This window comes from Semicossyphus pulcher, unplaced genomic scaffold (assembly GCF_022749685.1).
Source record: "Semicossyphus pulcher isolate SPU_LCO1_2020_fin unplaced genomic scaffold, fSemPul1.0.p SCAF_9, whole genome shotgun sequence".
NCBI classification, from domain to species: Eukaryota; Metazoa; Chordata; class Actinopteri; order Labriformes; family Labridae; genus Semicossyphus; species Semicossyphus pulcher.
In genome coordinates this window covers 871,388-889,755 of record NW_027211770.1, presented here as the reverse complement: position 1 = coordinate 889,755, position 18,368 = coordinate 871,388, and the positions used below count along the sequence as shown (strand labels likewise).

General features: G+C 40.0%; 1 protein-coding gene across 4 annotated transcripts in view; it reads right to left on the bottom strand.

The window, feature by feature from the left end:
* The window catches only part of LOC138583631 (intermembrane lipid transfer protein VPS13B-like), a 320,195-nt gene that overhangs the window by 221,507 nt on the left and 80,320 nt on the right, over window positions 1-18,368 (bottom strand). For all 4 annotated transcript variants that reach the window (XM_069655550.1, XM_069655552.1, XM_069655554.1 and 1 more), the window contains exons 18-19: window positions 17,569-17,703; window positions 15,938-16,117 (exon numbers count right to left, since the gene is read on the bottom strand). In XM_069655550.1, coding sequence (XP_069511651.1) covers window positions 15,938-16,117; window positions 17,569-17,703 — 315 coding nt within the window. The remainder of the gene's footprint in view (window positions 1-15,937; window positions 16,118-17,568; window positions 17,704-18,368) is intronic.

The window sequence follows — 18,368 nt, the reverse complement described above, 5'->3', positions numbered from 1 at the left end:
TAAGCTGATGTCTTGGTGCACACCATTTTAAGTGTTGCTAGGACCTGATGCAGTACTTCATGAAACTCAACAGTTCTATTGTGTCATAAATCCACCATGTGACTTGGTGATAAGGCCCCTATCCTTCCCCCGTCTGCCTCTTATGACACTTTGGCTCTACCGGTCCTTACCAATATCCCACCCTGTGAAAAAGCACAGTGGTGTGACCTTTGACACCTTAACCGACGGTTATTAAACAGTCTCTTAAAAAACCCTGACTGACTGGGCAGATTTGACTGACAAGGGCGACTGACTGGCCCAGAGGCTAAGAGGAAAGAAGTCGCCTTGCTGAAATGCTGCCGCCATCAAATTGGAGGTGGCAGAGATGGTGGGAGAGTGTTAGCCATCAAAGGGTTTACAGATTAGCCATGCTCATTAGTTCAGTAGAGGGACCTTCCACCCTCACAGGATTGTCAGATGAAGCTTTGCTGCCTTGACCGTTTAGGCCCTGTCTCATACAGGAAGCAAGTCTGTCTGTCAGATACAGAGAGAGGTCAAGGATGAGAACAATTCAATAATAATTGAGCCATTAATGATGGAGAAGAAGAGCAGCCCAGTTAAGCAACAAAAAAGCACAGAAACATGAGCTCCTACTTGCGTCTAAAAACACACATTCACACATGTGCAATGCAAAATGGTCTTGCAGAATGTTCTGCTCCAAGATTTCACCACAACAAAACTCAGCATTAGAGCGTGACTTCCTTTTGAATTTAATGATTTGTAACAAGAGGTTAAGTGACGGGACATGAACAATATGCAAAGTGCAACAAGAGGACAATGGTGCAGTCACAACACATGGCAGTTAATAAAAGAGAAAATAAGAATTAGATCAATGTGTTGATATAGCAGGGATAAAGGAGCAAAAGCCTATAACTTATACTTAAAAGGGGTAATATTTCTAACTTACAGTCCAATGTAACTGTGAGCAGGGTGGGGGTCAACCAACGGTTAATCCACCAAAAGGATTTTCAACAAATCCCGCTGGTTCACTAAGAATCATCAAACTGTATGTTTGACAAGAACATTTATTTGTTCAAAACAAATGGGAATTAGGATAGGAACAATGACTAGACACATTAAACGGTTAGGTGAAATTGTTTGTGAAATTTCCTATGAAAGAAGGTCTTTCTAAGTCCTGGCCTAGAAAGGATATAGGGTATTGGAAATACTGACTGATGGTGTACTAAAATTAACCAAAAATAGCATTTGTTATATCATAAATACTGATGTCTAAAATCCCTGTTCCTTGGTGTCGTTTACTAAGTAAGCACACAGTCATAAAATTATCTGTATGAGGTAACAGGCCCCTGTGTATTCGACTCTACTGCACCCAGAGCACCACACATCTAGACAAGCCATCTATCTCCCTATGTGGAAAAGCAGACACAGGATTTAGTGTTTGCACCTGGTCAGAGATCTTCTGCCTGTCCAGGACCCAGGCCTCACAGTGACCCTTTAAAATAAAGCAGACTCATTCAGCAGTCAATCACTTGTCCTCGCTTCCTCCCCTCATGCAGGAATCAGTCACAATAACCCTCTCACAATAGCCCTCTCTGCTACTTGGAAACACTCATCTCTATCACTCAATTCTGAACAAATGTGGTTTAAACTTATCATGATGCTGTGAATTCATAGGATGAGATTTCCACAAGTTGGCAAGTATTAGGGGAGATGGTATGGTAAGTATTAAAGATGTTCAAGGAAATCCATCATCAAATCAGTTTTGTTTTATAATACACAGAACATTCTTTTTTCCATGTCTTTTTGTCCGTCTTTATACATCTCTCATTTTCTGCCTCTCTCTTGATCCCACTGTGTTGGCCTATCTGGTCATGTTAAAACGTGGTCTGTCTGTTAAAAGGAAGTGTTTCTATTACTTGCCACGGTTGCAAAGCACTAGATCGTGGTGGATTCATTTTGGGTCTCTCTTTAAAATATAACAAAGACCTGCAAATGCTTCCCAATCATCCTCTGTGTCCTGAGTTACAAAAAGCATTCAAAAAACACATCAACCCTTAAAACCTCCTCTCCTATGGGAAAGGCTTGATGCCAATATTACCTTTATCTACTTCCTTGCTCAAGTGGTTGAAAGAGGCTGAAGTTGTGTCTTCATCATTCGTAAGTGTGTGCTTTGTTAATCATAAATGCATTGAATAAGTTAATTCTTGTGTGTTTTGTTGTATGTATTGCTGTCTATGTTACATATGTGCTTAAACGTACCATTTTTTTCTGCAAGTTAAGCAGGCTGCATGATCTAAAAGTCCTCAACCCATAAAGAAGGGTACCTCTGGCTGCTGCTGACCAACGGGAGCACAGCAGAAACTTTTAACCATCTACACTAGTTGAACATATACTTGAGCATATGCACACTAAATACCCGAACACACTCAGACAGCAGCTTTAAGTGCACCCCACTGCTTACATCTTGCCTTCAGTCACATAAAATTTGCGGCCTGCTGATTGCTGACCAGTGTGCCTCCTATCTCAGGGGGGGTTTACACCTTTTCTACCCGAGCAGCACAGAAAGAATTGAAAACTGTATCAGGTACATCTTGATACAAGAACAGATCCCAATCAGCCCATTCACAAGAAACCTCATGGTTCAAGTGCATACAGAGTCAAAATGTATGGAGTATGGACTCTTCCCTTAATTGTGCTGTCAATCACAGTGTTGACAAGAGTGTGTGAGGTCTGAGGCCCTGCAACAAAGAACTGCACATTAGCTGTGAAACTCAGCTTCACAGAAGCAAGGATGTAGCCCCTAGGCTGGGTGTCAAAGCCCTATCCCAGTCCAGACAGACTGAAAGCTGATTAAGCTAATACACATGGTGGGTACAGACACACATTAGTAACAGCTTTGAAAACACCAGATCATATTTCGTGTTAAAATGCTTTCCTTATTAATTTTGGTAATGAGCGTGTTACTAGGTCTGTCAACCCTCCTTCTGACCTCAGAGAAATCTGGATGTCAAAATGTGTGTTTATGAGTCATGACATTATGACAACCTTTTGGATTGGGGCAGAGGGTTTTTTTTTGGCCTTAAATTTCTCTTCCTGTGAAAATAAAAGAAATCCCAGAGAAGCAAAGGGCGTCCATAACCCCAGAAAGCTGATGCTGCTGATAAGGCCAGAGTGACTGATACATTTTAAACACAGATGGGAGTAAAGGCACAAGGTTAGAGAAAGGTAAACAGAGGTGGAGTAGCTACCAAGATGAAAACTTTGTGTAAAATGTGGTGTAAAATTGACTGTGAAATGCAGAAAAGTTGAGAAAATAAAGTTATGACTGGACTTTTTAGGCTCAGTGTACGTTATATGATGTGAAAAAAACAAAAGACAAAAATCCTGAGAAAACAGGGAGGCTTGGTGTCAGAGAATGACATGTGGCCATAAATGTTTAGTTGGGTTGAAGATGACCAGTCACAAGGCCTTGCATGGCCAACAGACACATGCAGGCTCATATTACTAAGTGAGGCTGAGGGGGCCAAAGGAGCAGGATGCTCTCCTCACCCAAGAGGCCATAACTCTAACTGGACCAGAGCCTCTGTCACTAGTACCTGTCTTTGATGGATTTCCCAATCACGTTCAGAATGTGTTCCCATACACAGCTACCATTAACATTCCTGCACAGCCTGGCAGGAGAGTGAATGAAGGTCAAGTGAGGTGAAAGTGTGGGGGGTAAGAGTAGAGAGGAGAGGAGATCAGGATGTCAGGTTTGAGGCAGAAGAAGAGCACAGCGCCAGAAGGTGTAAAAAAGAAAAGAAGTAAGAGTCACAGTGGGAAGGAAGAAGTGTAATGACCCAAGTAAAAAGTCGAGAGCGTAAAGTGATCTGGACCTGGTCTGTGTTCTCCACTCCGAGTGCATAAGGACATAACTAAATCAATCAATAAAACACACAACTTAAAAAGGTATCCAGTGCTGTTGCTAAGATCTTTTGTCAACAATGAATTTCTCGGATGTCCACGCAATACATTTTTTCCTCCAAAAGCATGGAAAATGTAAATTCTGTCATTTATTCATCAGTTATTTTATTTTCTGGAAAATTCAAATTTAGAATCTTATATATTTATTCAAATTTGTTCTTCAAATAATATAAGTAGCATGCAATTCTAATAGGGTGTTTTTGCTATTGCAAAGAAACGTTTCTGCTTGAGAAAAAACCCCATAAGAAATACAAAAGATGTTAATAGAAAATTATAAAAGTCACCACTGTGCAGGAAACCAGAAAAAAACAACAGGTGGAATAGTGGTTCTTTAAAGTTATAATCTCAAAGATCTCAGTTTCGTTCTCTTTGGCGGCACCTATGGTGATAAACAGTAATTGTGGGACATCCACGGTTGGCTCCAGTTGTAACTCTTGATTTTCCTCGCTGACGGTCGCTTTCCTTTCTAGACTGTTTGCCTTCATCTGAGTGGATTTTCACTTATTTTTGAAGTTTTATCTGTTACATTGTTACAATTTCATTTACCAGACACTTTTGTCCAAAGCAACATCTGAAAGTTAATAATCTGTAGTTATCGATTTTTTCTTTGTTTGTTCAGCCATTGTAGATAACTGTTTACTCGCAACACTTGGAACACCGCTTAGCTCCGCCTGCCCTCTGCTGGGTGATGGAAAACACGTCACTAGTTGGGCATCGCTTGTGATTTTTTCCGTGAAAGCCGGACCAGACACCCAGTCTGTAATACTGCAAATGCAAAGTCAGTGGGCCACAGGCTCAATCACCATTGTGTTGCCTCATTCGGCGATAGATAGTGACTTGACAGACATTAATTTAAATGAAAATCTTCGAGATTATTACTTTGATGGATTGAAATTCACTGAGGGCTGACTTCTACTGTCCCAGGTGACCAGAAAAGATTGAAATTGGTAGGTTGATAGTGAGCAAAGCTGACCTTTACCACTTCAGTCACACTGTGACACCAAGGTTGGCATAGCCTTTTTTTATATCCTTTCTGTAATAATTCTTAATATGATATCTATTACTACGTGGATGTCCGCAGGCAAGCTGTAACTTACATGGGGAGATGTGGATAATGAGATGGGGAACAAAAATAAATGGCTGTAATTTATATCATTTTTCCCAAATCCAAGATAATATAAACATAAACATCAGGAGAATCTTACATTAAAAACTAAGTACTAGGTAGAAAGTTCAAGGATTAAAATGACAGGGTCCAGTGATGTGTTACATGGTAAAAGCTGTATGCCGGGAAATACTGAATACCAACACAGTCATTTCAAACACCAAAAAATTTAAACAAAAGTTTCTGTTTTTAACACAGTCAACCAAATTATTTTTAGTGAATCTGACGCAGTTTGATGTTAAAGCCAAATAAAATGTTTTAATAAACAGAGATTTCCTACTTTACAAGTTTTTACAAATCCTAAAAACACATACTAAGGGCTTTGGGACACATTTAGATGGGAGAGTGTATTCGCAATCTTTTTTTAGCAGCTTTATGATCCTCATAGTATGCATGAGTATACATGCTTATGTGGTGTGTGAGTATAATGTTCCATCATTAATGGGAATTTTGAAAGCGTAATGACCATTAACAGGTCATTCATAAAAGGCTTACCCCATCTACACTGTACTCCAATAACGTCAATCACACAGTCTAATCCCACAGCTGAGGGTAACAGCTGGCCAGTAACATTGTTATAAGTTAAAGCTTGTTTGGTTAAACTGCTGCTGACCAAGTGACATGAAAATGACATTAGCATGAGTTAAATATTTGAAAAAGACAAGTGTAGCAAGACAACAAGCTGGTTATGAACCCCTCTATTCTGATTCCAACCAAAAACCAGTGATTTTGAAGTTGTATGCATTAATTGAGGCTGAAAATATTATCCATATTGTGATTTCCTACTTTATCACTGGATATACTGGATATATTCTACAGGTTAGGTCATATTAATCCAAGAGGCAATTCCTCAGTCTGTCCGCCTGTCACAGTGATTATTAAAAGATAGAAAAAAATATATAATTTGAACAACATGGGGGGGCTATGGTATGCAGCAAACAAAACCTTGCATGTTTTGTTGGTTATTTGTCTTTCTCTTCTATTTCCCACTAAGAAACTGATAAGGCTTAACACTGTCCTTCGCTGTCTCTAACAGTGTTTCTGAACAGGAGCAAACCCTGAAAAAGAGTTAAAAGACTTGTAATTGGTAGTATAAGCACTCTTCTGTGTGTGTGACTGAGAGTGTGTAAGAATAAGCCAGTTATAAAGGAGAATTTAACACTAGTGTGGGTTGTGTCACATTCCATTCTTGACTGAGCCTCATTGAACCCCCTCCACCCCTTGGGTCTGGTTCCTAAAGGCTGATTCTGTTAATTACTTTCCTTTTTTTTTTATTCCCTAAGAATTCTGAGAAATCTCTTTCACTGCCACCACAATCCCGCCAAAACCTACACCACAAACCCAAAACCACCATTAGCTTAATTAGTCTAATTAATTATGCTTTAACAGTACTCCAGTAATAATCACCACATCAGCATCAAAAGAAATTTAAAAGGATATAATTTTGTAACCATTCTCACCCCTGCATCATCCCCACTTCCCCCTTTTCATCCGAACCAATATTGCCTAATGTGTGACTGTATTTAACCCAATAACTTTTAATATTTCCTTTTTCTTTCTTCTTTTGAAGAGCTAGTGCTGTTGCCGTTTTTTGCAGTAAAGCTTTGCCCACTGTGTGCAAACAGACTGATTTAGGCAACAGTGCAGCCTGGGAAAATGTCTGTGAGCACAGGACAGGAGGGGAGAGGAGCTGGAGGAGCGTGGGGGTAATGGGAGAACAGATGAGGAGAGTGCATGGTACGAGGGAGGAGGCGCGCCGCGGCAGCTGAGCTGTGAAGAAGCTAATGGGCTTTCATCCCCTTCCCACGCCCACCGCGTGTTTTTGGGTAGGCACTCAAGCGGCGAGACACATATTGGTTTGGCTACTGGCAAAGAACTCCAAGCAACTTCCTTGAATGCTGCTTTGCAAGGCCAAATCGAAACTCTGGTTAGCCTGTATATGACTTTAGGAATGGCAGAATATGAATCACTAACCAGCCTTTAATAATATGAGATGGTGGTGGCTGATAAACAGCTGGAACAGCAAAAATGAGGGATGAAAAGCAGAAGCATGGTTTGCAGACAGGCAGTGACACTGACAAACTTAGTGTTTTGATGAATAGAGTACCACCACAAATGAACAAAACAGGGATTAGAAGTTTATCATGACCATTAAAGGAGAAGGCATGTTGGTAACTCACTTGGTTAAGCGCATATCATATGAAGGCTGAGTCCTTACCATTATGCAGGTTTAATTATAACAGGATCCCTGATGCATGACATCCAGTCTCTCTTTCCTCCGTCTTTTCCCCACCGTACCCTACTCTCTCCTCTCTGTAGCCAATAAAAACGTACTCGACAAACATAAATTATTGTTATGTGACATATAAGACAGAAAAAATAACTATTTTTGTGCGTTTCATAATTGTCAGCACATTACAAAACTAAGTTTGTACTAAAACAACTAAATCTGTTCTAATGTGTGTGACTTAAGACGATGTTCAGGCCCTTTGCAGACAGTCAGGACATTATCCCCTCTAATATGTGAGAATAAAACCCCAAGGCCCTGATTAGGTGATCCGGGGAAGCCAATTGTTTTGATTGTGCTGTGTGATGCTTGATCCGACTTTGTGGAATGTGTGACCTTTGATCCAGTGACAACATTCAATTAGATAAGGTTAACTAAATTGACCTTCTCCACCCCTGTTTTTTAGCCTCCAAGTTAAAAAGAGTAAACACCTTGAATGCTACACAGTAAACCAGGAATTATCGCTGTCCACTTCAGCTAACAGTCAACATTCCTTCTCCCATTCACAGCACATACACAAAAAGAGCTTTGCATTTCAGCTTAAAAGTGAAAAATATAGAAATGATCCGTATCTCTTCTTCTTTACTTAATAAATGAAAGACAAGGAAACAGCTGGCAACTCAAAGAAATGATCTCTCCCCCTCTCCCTCTCTCTCTATAAAGAGCTTAATTTGTGATTATCATTTCAATAACTCATAACTCGACACTCACATGGGAATTTTAATTGATGGGACTTTATAGAACTTTGTGTGTGTGTGTGTGTGTGTGTGTGTGTGTGTGTGTGTGTGTGTGTGTTTTTTGGGTTTTTTTTGGGGGGGTGGGGTGGTAGTGAGATCTCTTTACTGTCTCCATTAAAAATGAACTGCACCGTAGTGGGAAATGACTCAAGGTGCCTTGGGAATTGCATTACACCCAGTAGCTGACAAGGTAGATCACTATTTTCCAGCTGCTGAGTAACCCAAGGCAAGTATTCACCCTCCCCCGCAGAGAGGAAAATTAGAAATGCAGTGTTGTTGTTTAAAAAGAACATCAAAAGTCAACAATAAAGGAGATGTCACCTCCGTTGTAACATATCAAGTGCAGCTATTCTGTTGCATTAGACATGAAAGGTCGTCAGTGTGTGGCAAGCGGGGCTTTTTCACTCCTACAATTGTTTTCTTAAATGTTTTCAAAAGTGGACACAACAGAGCCAAGCATAAACAAAAATATGCATACAGTTCGAGTTGGTATTCAGTGTCCTGCAAACCTTCCTTTTCTTAGCATTATAGGCCTCTTGATCTGTTGTGGAAGTATTCTAATGTTAAAAGCAAACTTTTAGCCGACTGAATTAAAACATTATCTGGAAACCTTCAACATATACATGGCATTTAGAAATGTATTCCTTTAGTGCTGGAAATTTTAATTAAATATGATAAGAAGCCATGTTACAAGTTAAAATGAGGTCATTCGGTCTCTGCAGAGATCATCTTAATGACACTGATTAACTTATTTTGTTTCCACTTTCACACGGTGAAAAAGTCTGATTACTTCTCTCTTTCCCTCTGAGGACAACTTTGAGAAGTAAAACAGCAGTCACCCAGAATGACCTCTCTTAACACTCGAAGGCTAAATCTTCATCTCTATCTGACTCATGAACACACCACCATTATGCCTCACAGTGACAGCTAACACCAAAAAAAGACAATTGTGGTCCCCCAAAGCTGCAGTTAGTCTCAGGTTTTTGCAGATTCAGCCCTGTTCACGATGGAGCAGTCCTCAAGGCTCTAATCTGTGGATTAGCAACTGATATAAACAGAAAACCTCTTTGGAAGGATGTAAGTTGGCCAAAACCAAATGGCAGCATGGGAGCCGTGATATCATGTAAGAGGGGAGCCTAGCCTGAACAGCAGCTATAGGCCCAGTCACACTCCAACCCAACCCCATATCTAGCCTGAGCCCTTGTCCCCTTGTACCCAATCTCTGACCCCTGCCCCTCAGCCTCACACTCCAGCAAAGCTTTAAGCACTGTGAGAGGGGCCTAAGTAGCCCAACACTTTACAGATGAACAGCTCCAGTAATGGGCCATGATTAGCCTCAAAAGCCAGCTCTGAGTGTGTTCCCTTGTGTGTAATCTCCAAATTACCTGGTCTGCTTCACACACTCTGACTGACCAGACATGATGTGAGCAGCTGCTTTGAATATTTAACAGATTGTTGAGGAAGTTAGAGGTGGCTTAAACAAATAAACAAATTGAGAAGCCAAACTTTTTCTAGTTCCTCCAGATTTAAACTAAAAAAATGAGTGTGTATATATGTATATACAGCACATATAGGCTATATGAATTTGGGTCAGATCCCAAAAGTTGCTCTTACTTACAAGATTAACTATTGCTGCTTCTGTTTTATCACGAAGTCATCCAATGAATGTTTTTTTTTGTACAATTTTGTCTACTGTTAGTCTTTCAGCCATAAAGCTCTGGCCAGCAGCTTAAAGCCATCAAGCTGCTGCCTGAGAAAAAGCCAGACTGTTGATTTAACACTCAATGGAGTGAGTGAACACATGCAAAGGAGGGGAAAAGAGCATGATAGATGGACATATGAAAGTACGACAGGCCTTTGAAAGATTGTAATGGAGGAGGCTACCAAGGGAGATCCCAAAATTCACACCCCATCTATGGTGTCAGTGCAGCCCATTCAAAGGCAACACTACTTTCGGAAAGTAGGCAAAGAGAGCTTTTGTTTCTAAAGCGCCTTTCACACATGCCTGTAAATATGCTTGCACTACTAAGTAAGTGTTGTGCATGCTTTTGTGTGTGTTTCTGTGAAATAGTAAGATCAAAGTCTGGTGCCACTTCATTCCCACCTGATCTCATTAGTCTTTGTGTCACAGTTTTTTCAAGTGAAGGTCTGTCTGTCTGTCTGTCTGTCTGTCGGTCGGTCTGTCTATTTTAGCGCCTATGAGCATCTAGATAGACAGAGTGAAAGACAGACAAATATGTTTTGATGAATGTAAGTATTGACATTCTGACGACCAAGAGAAACTCTATGATGTTCCTTAAACGTATGAAAACTATATTACAGCATATTTCAGTGTTGACGAGTGGACTTAAGTCTGTGTAAACTCCTTCTCCGTCTTCTTTCCATCAATCCAATATGAAAACAGTAAATTAGAATAAAACAACTGTAATATCTCTTAAGGATCTAAATGTGTTTATTATTAGTGGCCTGGGGAATTCTCCAAGGATTAATTCAATGTAGCTTTCATAATTCCCTCCAATATGTTTAAATTAAGATTAAAGATCACTTTGTTCCCCTATTCCCAGCACACATGGAATGGTAAAGAGATCAAAACTGGAGGGCTTTATAGGGAACATCTTTAACATTTGCTCTGCTCTCAGTGTGCTTGATTAAATGTAACATTTTGAGATCCCAGAGTTCTGAGAAAAGCATAAATCATTGTCTCGCAGCTGCTGGCGTGCCTGGGGAAAACACATGCTATCCCTCACTCTCTGGCTATTTTTTTTTGTCGTCTCTATGATCATAAAGCCTACCCGACTCATTGGTCCCTCCTCCTCTGGTGCAAGTCAGGGTGGTGGAGGGTTGGGGGAACACTTACAGGCTGCAACTATCCCTGAGGTTCAGCATAAACCCAAGCTCCTCACACGCCCTCTAGCCCTCTACTCCCTCTGCTCCCTCACACTAGCCCTGCCCATGGCCCCCTTAGTCTTTTCCATCCATCAGCAGACACAGGCCTAAGACAAAGGCATGGAAGAAAGTCAGCCAGCCAGCCACTGCCTGGGGATCAAAATAATCAAGCTGTCTCTTGATAATCACTGATAATTTATATTCAGTGGAGCACGAAAGGTCATTTAGAATGACCTTTCGTGCTCCACTGCTCTGCTTTGATTACATTCACAAATAATTTATCTCCAATCTCCAATACAAATCAAGTAATACAGGAATCAGTCCCGAATGTAAGCTGGGCCCATTGAATACCAACCTGTGCCCTTCTGATTCACCTTTCCAACCTGGATCGCTGCCCGATTTGACTTAAAAGCACCTATCTCACCCCCTGAGATCCACAAGTGTAACTCCTCCTATACATGCCTGACATTCTTCTACTTTGCTCCAACCTTTACTTTGTTTTTTAGTGTTATTTAATAACAGGATTGATTTATCAATATTCATTGTGTCATAATAGCACATGTTTGTTTCTAGTAATTGAAAAGAAACTGAAAAAGAAAAAGGGAGGGATACTTGGCTAAAGTGGTACTCTGCAACTGCCATAAAATCTACTCATTGGGACCAATGGGTCCAAATGGAACAACTGCTGGATTAGGACTGACTGTCACATTGCAAGATATGAAATTCTTATACAACTTTGGATATATAAAAAAGAAGACATGTCAAAGCAGAGCTGCTTAGATCTTCTGCGTTAAAACCCACACTTTTAATTGTGTTTAATTTATCAGAATGTTCCAACCTCAACTCTTTTAAATGACAACACATAAGTCTGGATCTGCAGGAGTTCTACGAGCATTGGTACTCCCTCTAACCACCACCCATAGCCAGTTCCAAGTAAAGTGGAATTTGGTTTTAATTCACTGGTAAACAATTAAACAGAAAACAGATGTCACTGGCCATATAAAATTGAACTTGAATTAAAAGAGAAGATTAAAACGTGTCAAAGTTGCAATCAAACTATCAGACTACGCATTCAATTATTAAACATTTTGTTACTTCATTACAGTGAAAAGTAACTGAATTCCTGAATGTGCTTTAAGGTTTGTTACAAAATATTACAGGCAGACATCTGTGTCAGAGAAAGAGGCCAAGACAATAGTGTTCTAGACTTGTGTAGAGACTTGTGGCCACTAGTATAGAATGTGAGATATGGGCCTGTCTGAGCTCTATGAAATAACTTCCTAGATGAATTAAACAATCCACATGAAAAGTGCTCGTAACTTCCAGAGCCTGTCGCATCCTCTATGAAATAAGACAAAACAGAGATCTCATATACATGACTTAAGGCATGCTTGGCTTTTAAACTGAAGTCAATAACATACAATAAAACATGACTAAAATAAGGCATTTATATGAAAGCAGCATCGCAGCATGTGAGTATATATTGAACATTTAAGTGACTACATGCTGGTAGGTTGATCTTAGTTACTGATCCCCTTCTTCCTAAAATAGATATTATGCTTGATATTTGGGCAGACAGATCCCACAGCACTGCTGTGCTTCAAATTGCATCTCTAGAACAAAACAGAAGCAGAAGAAGAAAACAATTGCAAAATAGAATATAAAAGAAGATTGAGGCTCATTATATCCTAATGTTTTCAGTGTGTCGATGGCGTAAGGAGTTAGCTTTTCTCTTACTCCCCGAGCCATGCTCTATGTATAATGACCATGCACAACAGAGCCACATGGGACAAATAAAATGTGTTTGATGCCAAGGCCAAGTGGTCCAACAAAGTTGGGCCTCTAAGACAGTCCTATGGGAGCAAAGGGTGCAGTTCATTTAGAGTGGTGCTACTCCACCTTTCATCTGGCTAAATGAGGCGTTGCATCCATCATTTCATTAACACTGCTCTAACAGGCGCATAGTCACCCTTTAGATGACAGCGGGGACATGGGACATGTGGCTGACCAAAAGCTTTGATGTAGACCTGACCACTGTATACAAACCACAGACCTACAAGCAGATACCCAAAAAAGCCTGGGCTCTTCCCTCAGCAGAATGTTTGACACAACACACACGCGCACAGAGAGAGAAATGTTCCAGTCTGTTGAAACTGTTACTGTCAAACCACGCTGCTGTCTTCAGCAGTGACTTAATTGACAGCTGTACTACAGATAAAAGAAAGACATTTGGCAGAAGAATTGCGTGTTTGTGTGTGTGTTTGGGGGGGGATTCCTTGCTACCTACCACCAGTCAATCAGAAATTGATCTTAGACCTTTCAGAAACAAATGCCCAAGTAGGCATGAAGAACTGAATGGGGAGGAGGCATTAAATATGAATATCTAATCTGTGACATTAAAAGAAACAAGGGATGTGCATTTAAAATGTTTTTGACCGGTTAACACTCTTTACGATTAATAACTGGTTATCCGACAAGATAAAAAATGTACTTTTTGGATTGGATAAAAGTCTGGGACCCATGCAAACACTTTTCCAGTGAGTCCCCAGGTCTCTCAGGAATTAATGTAGCCGCGACGTTGTCAGCCGTGGGTCTGGCTGCCATACTCTGTGTTATGAGGATGGCCGATTTAACCTCCCAGGCCTCATCAATATATTAACGCAATTGTCACGTAGCTCTCCGTAGTGAGCACAGTCCAGCAGTCTGCTGTGATTGCTATAAACTTACTTACTTACTTACTTACGCACTACCCAGTTGCGTTTTCAGCTCTTTTTTCTTCTCTCTAAACCATGCGTCAATTCGATGCCAGGTTTGCAGTCCATCTTGTTGGGATTTGGTAATTAGGCTCAATACAGCCCAGTAGCCCCTGAAACACCTCCTCACTGACCACGCAGACAGGCAAAATATCTTTCTCCACCATTAAACAGATTCTCTACGTTATCCCCTCAGACCGCCGCGCATCGCACTTTCTCCCTGCTAGCATGGAGGGCAGAGTTGGTTGAGAAACTTGCGCTGGACCCGCCGGCCGGGATACGTGTGGATGTTTGCTTCGCATATGGTATTGCATTGCGCTTGTACCACTGCTGTATTTAAGTAGTGCATTGCACAATTTAAAAGTAATGTTGTTGTCATCGTCTTGGGTGAAATAGTCCGACATGCTACTTCTTTTTTTGCTCATTTTATTTTGCTTTAAACTCAGTTTCAGCTCAGCTAACAACAACAAACATGTCTTTACCAAAGATACTGTATATGTATATTTAAAAAAATATATTTAACCGTGGTAGTATTAACCGGTTAAAATTCTTAGCGATCGGTTAACGGTTAAAGTTAAAGTGCACATCCCCAAAAGAAAAAAAAGTTAAACAGAAAGAAGAAATACGCAGACAAGAGTTAGAAATAAAGCATGCAAGAATGAAAGAAAATTAAACACAGAAGAACAGAAAAAGGCAGTATTGAGGCAGTGATGAGAAGGTGTGCAGGCCTCCACTGCTCCACATCTGCTGGATATATCCAGTACTTCTGGAAGTCAGGCCCCCACCACCCTTTCACCTTCATCTCCTTACTTTTCCCCCCTTCTTTTGCCTCCTTTTAGTCTTCTGGTTTGTGTTCAGATCAGGTTTTAATAATCAAAATTATGTACTGTCTTTATGAGCCATTGCTTTACTGAAATAATATGCTCCCTAAATCAAAGTAATGGTCTGAGGCTGTGCACTAAATAAAATTGAACAGAGTTTCTAAATATATTTATCCATGTCTGTGACACTGTAAAGGGTGGAACAACCCCTTGTCAGAAATAAAATGTTTAAAAACTCAGGAACTCCACTATACTTTCAGGAAAATGTACTAAATGACTTCCCTCATATTTATCAAATCCTGAGATGTCTAAGGAATGTAAGCTCTTCTTGTTTTAAAATTTCAATTTATAGTAGTGTCGGCGCTCTGTTCACTTTAAGGGGGGGGAGTGGTTGACTGGGTGACATTCAAACAGCAATAGAATTGAATGACTTCCCATATCCACCATCTCTATACAAAACGTATCTTCTTGCTTCACTACAGCTACAGCTGTATCTTCTCCTCACAGTCTGAAACCACCTGAAGCTTTATCTCTATCACAGTGTTGACATGTTTAAGGCCCAGGGGCTGATATGATTGAAGGCCTGGTTGGAGTGGTTAAGTAAGCCAAGGCCACATGATGGAACTCTGCAGCCCTGTATTAAAAGTGATGTACAGTTGTGACTCTTAAGACAACCCTGAAAACAAATACTGGAGATGTATTGTTTTGCACTGTAATCCCAGGCTTCTCCTGTATCTACTGATGGGTGGAAAGGGGTGGCGGGTAACATCCCAGAGTAAATTTAGAGATACTCACTTCTGTGAGCTTTTGGAGATTTGGGAGCAATTGAAGGCCATGACATAAGAAAGACTGTCGAGAACATGTACTGCTATAGGTTTCAATCTTCCCTGGGAGCTGAGTAGAGCTGTCTGACATGAGGACCTTTTCAGATGCTCGTGGGAAGGAAAGCTTATGATGAATATCAGCATGTCATCATACACAGAAGAAAGCACGTTAGGAACAATTTCTTCTTAAAAAATAAATAGACAAAGAGTTGCCAAACCTGCCTCAAGATAGTGGGGTTGAAAATACTTATAGTCAACTTCACTAAACAAATAAACTAAAATGAGGAATTATAGTCAGAAAGGAAATACAATGTCACAAACAAACCAAGACTCTTGCATTAGATCTCCAATAATCAAGATGAAATATGGACAGCTGGTGCCTCAAAAGTAAAAAACAAAACAAAACACAACTATGAAAAATGAGCTAAAAAGCTGTTAAATCGAGGAGAGGAAAAGAGAGGAAAGTAAGAGAAAAGTTAAAAACATTTCAACAGCTGCTACCTGAGTTCCTGCAATCATCTCCTTGCTGAGGGACCTGAATAGAAAATGCCAGCAGGTCAGGGGCCAGCAAAGATTCAGGCTTGCGGATCTCATTAAGCCAGCGGCTCATGTAGAGTTCTTTGGTGTCAGATGGGCCCTGAATCAGAGGAACCAGCTTCTCCTTAGCCCCCTCACCTGAGCCTAAGAGAGAAGAGTTAAAGAATAGTTCATATGTAACACCTAATTTACCAATTTCCGAAATGCAAGAGGATACAAAAGTTATAAAAGAAAGTTTGTATCCTTCATGCTGTACAGATTAAAAAATATATCTTGTATTTGAATTTCTTTGTGGCTCAAGTGAAAGGGATTTTCAAAGTTAAAATGAAGAAAATGAAGAGGCAAAAGTTAAGTACAGAGATCATAGGATTATCCATGCAGCAACGGGCTTTTTGTGCAAGTATAGAATTTGTCATTTATTAGTTGTAAAAAGTCTCTTAGACTGTAACAAAAGATACACAAAATATTGAAGATGCTTAATGCCTTAAGACTTTTTTTTCACTATATTTTCAGTTCAAGGTATCTGTTGATCTGCAGTTTGAGTCTTTAAAGCAACATGAAGTAACCGAAAACATGAGATCCATGTCAAAATTGTAGTTGAAATGAGTAAAAAAAATGCTACAGTATCAAGGTTTTTGAAAAAAACCCATCTTAAAAATCATAAACAATATGTCATATGTACAAAACGTATTTAATAAATACCAACTATCACAAGGTTATACTAGCCAACAGTAATATGATGTACAGTCAACTGAGTGTTGATTTCTTAACCTCAAAAGTTAAACCTGATCCCTGATCAATTAAATCGATAGTACACAGAAAAGGAGATAAACAGTGTAATAGTGTAATAAAAATTTAATCCACAACTGCAATTGTACAATAAAATGGGAGAATTAAATGAGGACTCTTAAAAGATCCCCATCATCTAGAGATGTATAAGTAAACAATCTGATTTATTCTGTTTTGTTCTGGCCTAAATTGACTCATATTATTGTCGTTTCTGTGCGTCTATCTGACTCTATCTTTCTCTCTTAACCGAAGATCAAGATCAAGATGATTGGCACCTAGCCCCTGATTTTGCTCGAGGCTTCTGCCTGTTTTAAACTGCTGCTTTTGCTTTCTGCAAATTTCAAATTCTACATAAAGCCCAGACTTACATTTCAAAACATAAAATCAGTGTGTACTAACAATCCATTATTTGTTAGTACATCCCCTATAAATGTTATTTTTTAAATATAACTGCACATGCTTTCTATGTGTATGCTTTTCCATAATTGACAGCTGAAACAGATCTTAAATTCTGCCTTAATCATTTGTGCATTTTGACCTTGTGAACCCTGTGCTATGACACAAGCTCTAATAACACCATTGCCTTTAGAGACATGACCAGAGCCTGAAGACTAAGCCTCTGGTGATAACATAATTTCACTTACATAGCTGGATAGAAATAGGATTAAGCAAAGAATGAGATGGAGAGAGACAGAGTTGAGTGTGTAAAAGTATAAGTTAGAGAAAGCAAAAGAAGAGTCTAGTTGGTCTCACTCTCTCGCTCCTATTCAGCCAATAAAGTTTTAACAGGGCACAGCTGCACACACCTGGGGTCCTGGCGCACATTTTTATAGATCCCACGGTTCCCGAGGCACATTTCACCGTCGCACGGCTGCAGAACTTCAGCTCCAGATTTTGGATCGAGCCCTCGAGAGTCGATGACGGGCCCTGGGACTTCACACCTAATAAACATTTTAAAAAAAGTGAAAATGAAGTGCAATTCGGCAGGTTTAAAAACCACTGCCGTTGTTTTGTTAAACACTTGATTGGCCTTTAATTGTTCTTGACCCCTTTCTTTCCCTCACTCACTGATCTGTTGAACACAGGTGACACCAACATCAAGTAGAGTGTGTTGAAACTTTAAGGCAGCGATATTAATCTATTTCCACAATGAACCTGGTGTTGTGTCCCTAACATGTAATTTTTTTAATATAAGAAATTTGTTTCTAATTAACAGACAGTAACACAGTTGAACAGAATCCCAAAGCTTCAATTTAAATAATACATTTTACAGTAATGTATGACAGGCCTAAATGCTGTCACTCAGGTTGTACACTATCGGGAGATCGGTGGTGTGTTCCCCGGTAGTTGCAGTCAAAGTGTCCTCTGGCAAGACACTTAACACCAAATTGCTCCGGAAGGCATAGCCTTCAGTTTTTAAATGTGTGTGTGAATGACTTAGATTAGAGCTGGATTGGCAGGTTGGCACCTCGTATGGCAGCCTCCAGCATCTACATGAATGTGTGTTTGAAAAGGTGAATGTGGCAGGAGTGTTACAATGTTACAACTTAATTTAGCAGACGCTTTTGTCCAAAGCAATGTACATCAGTGAGTTTATACAACACAA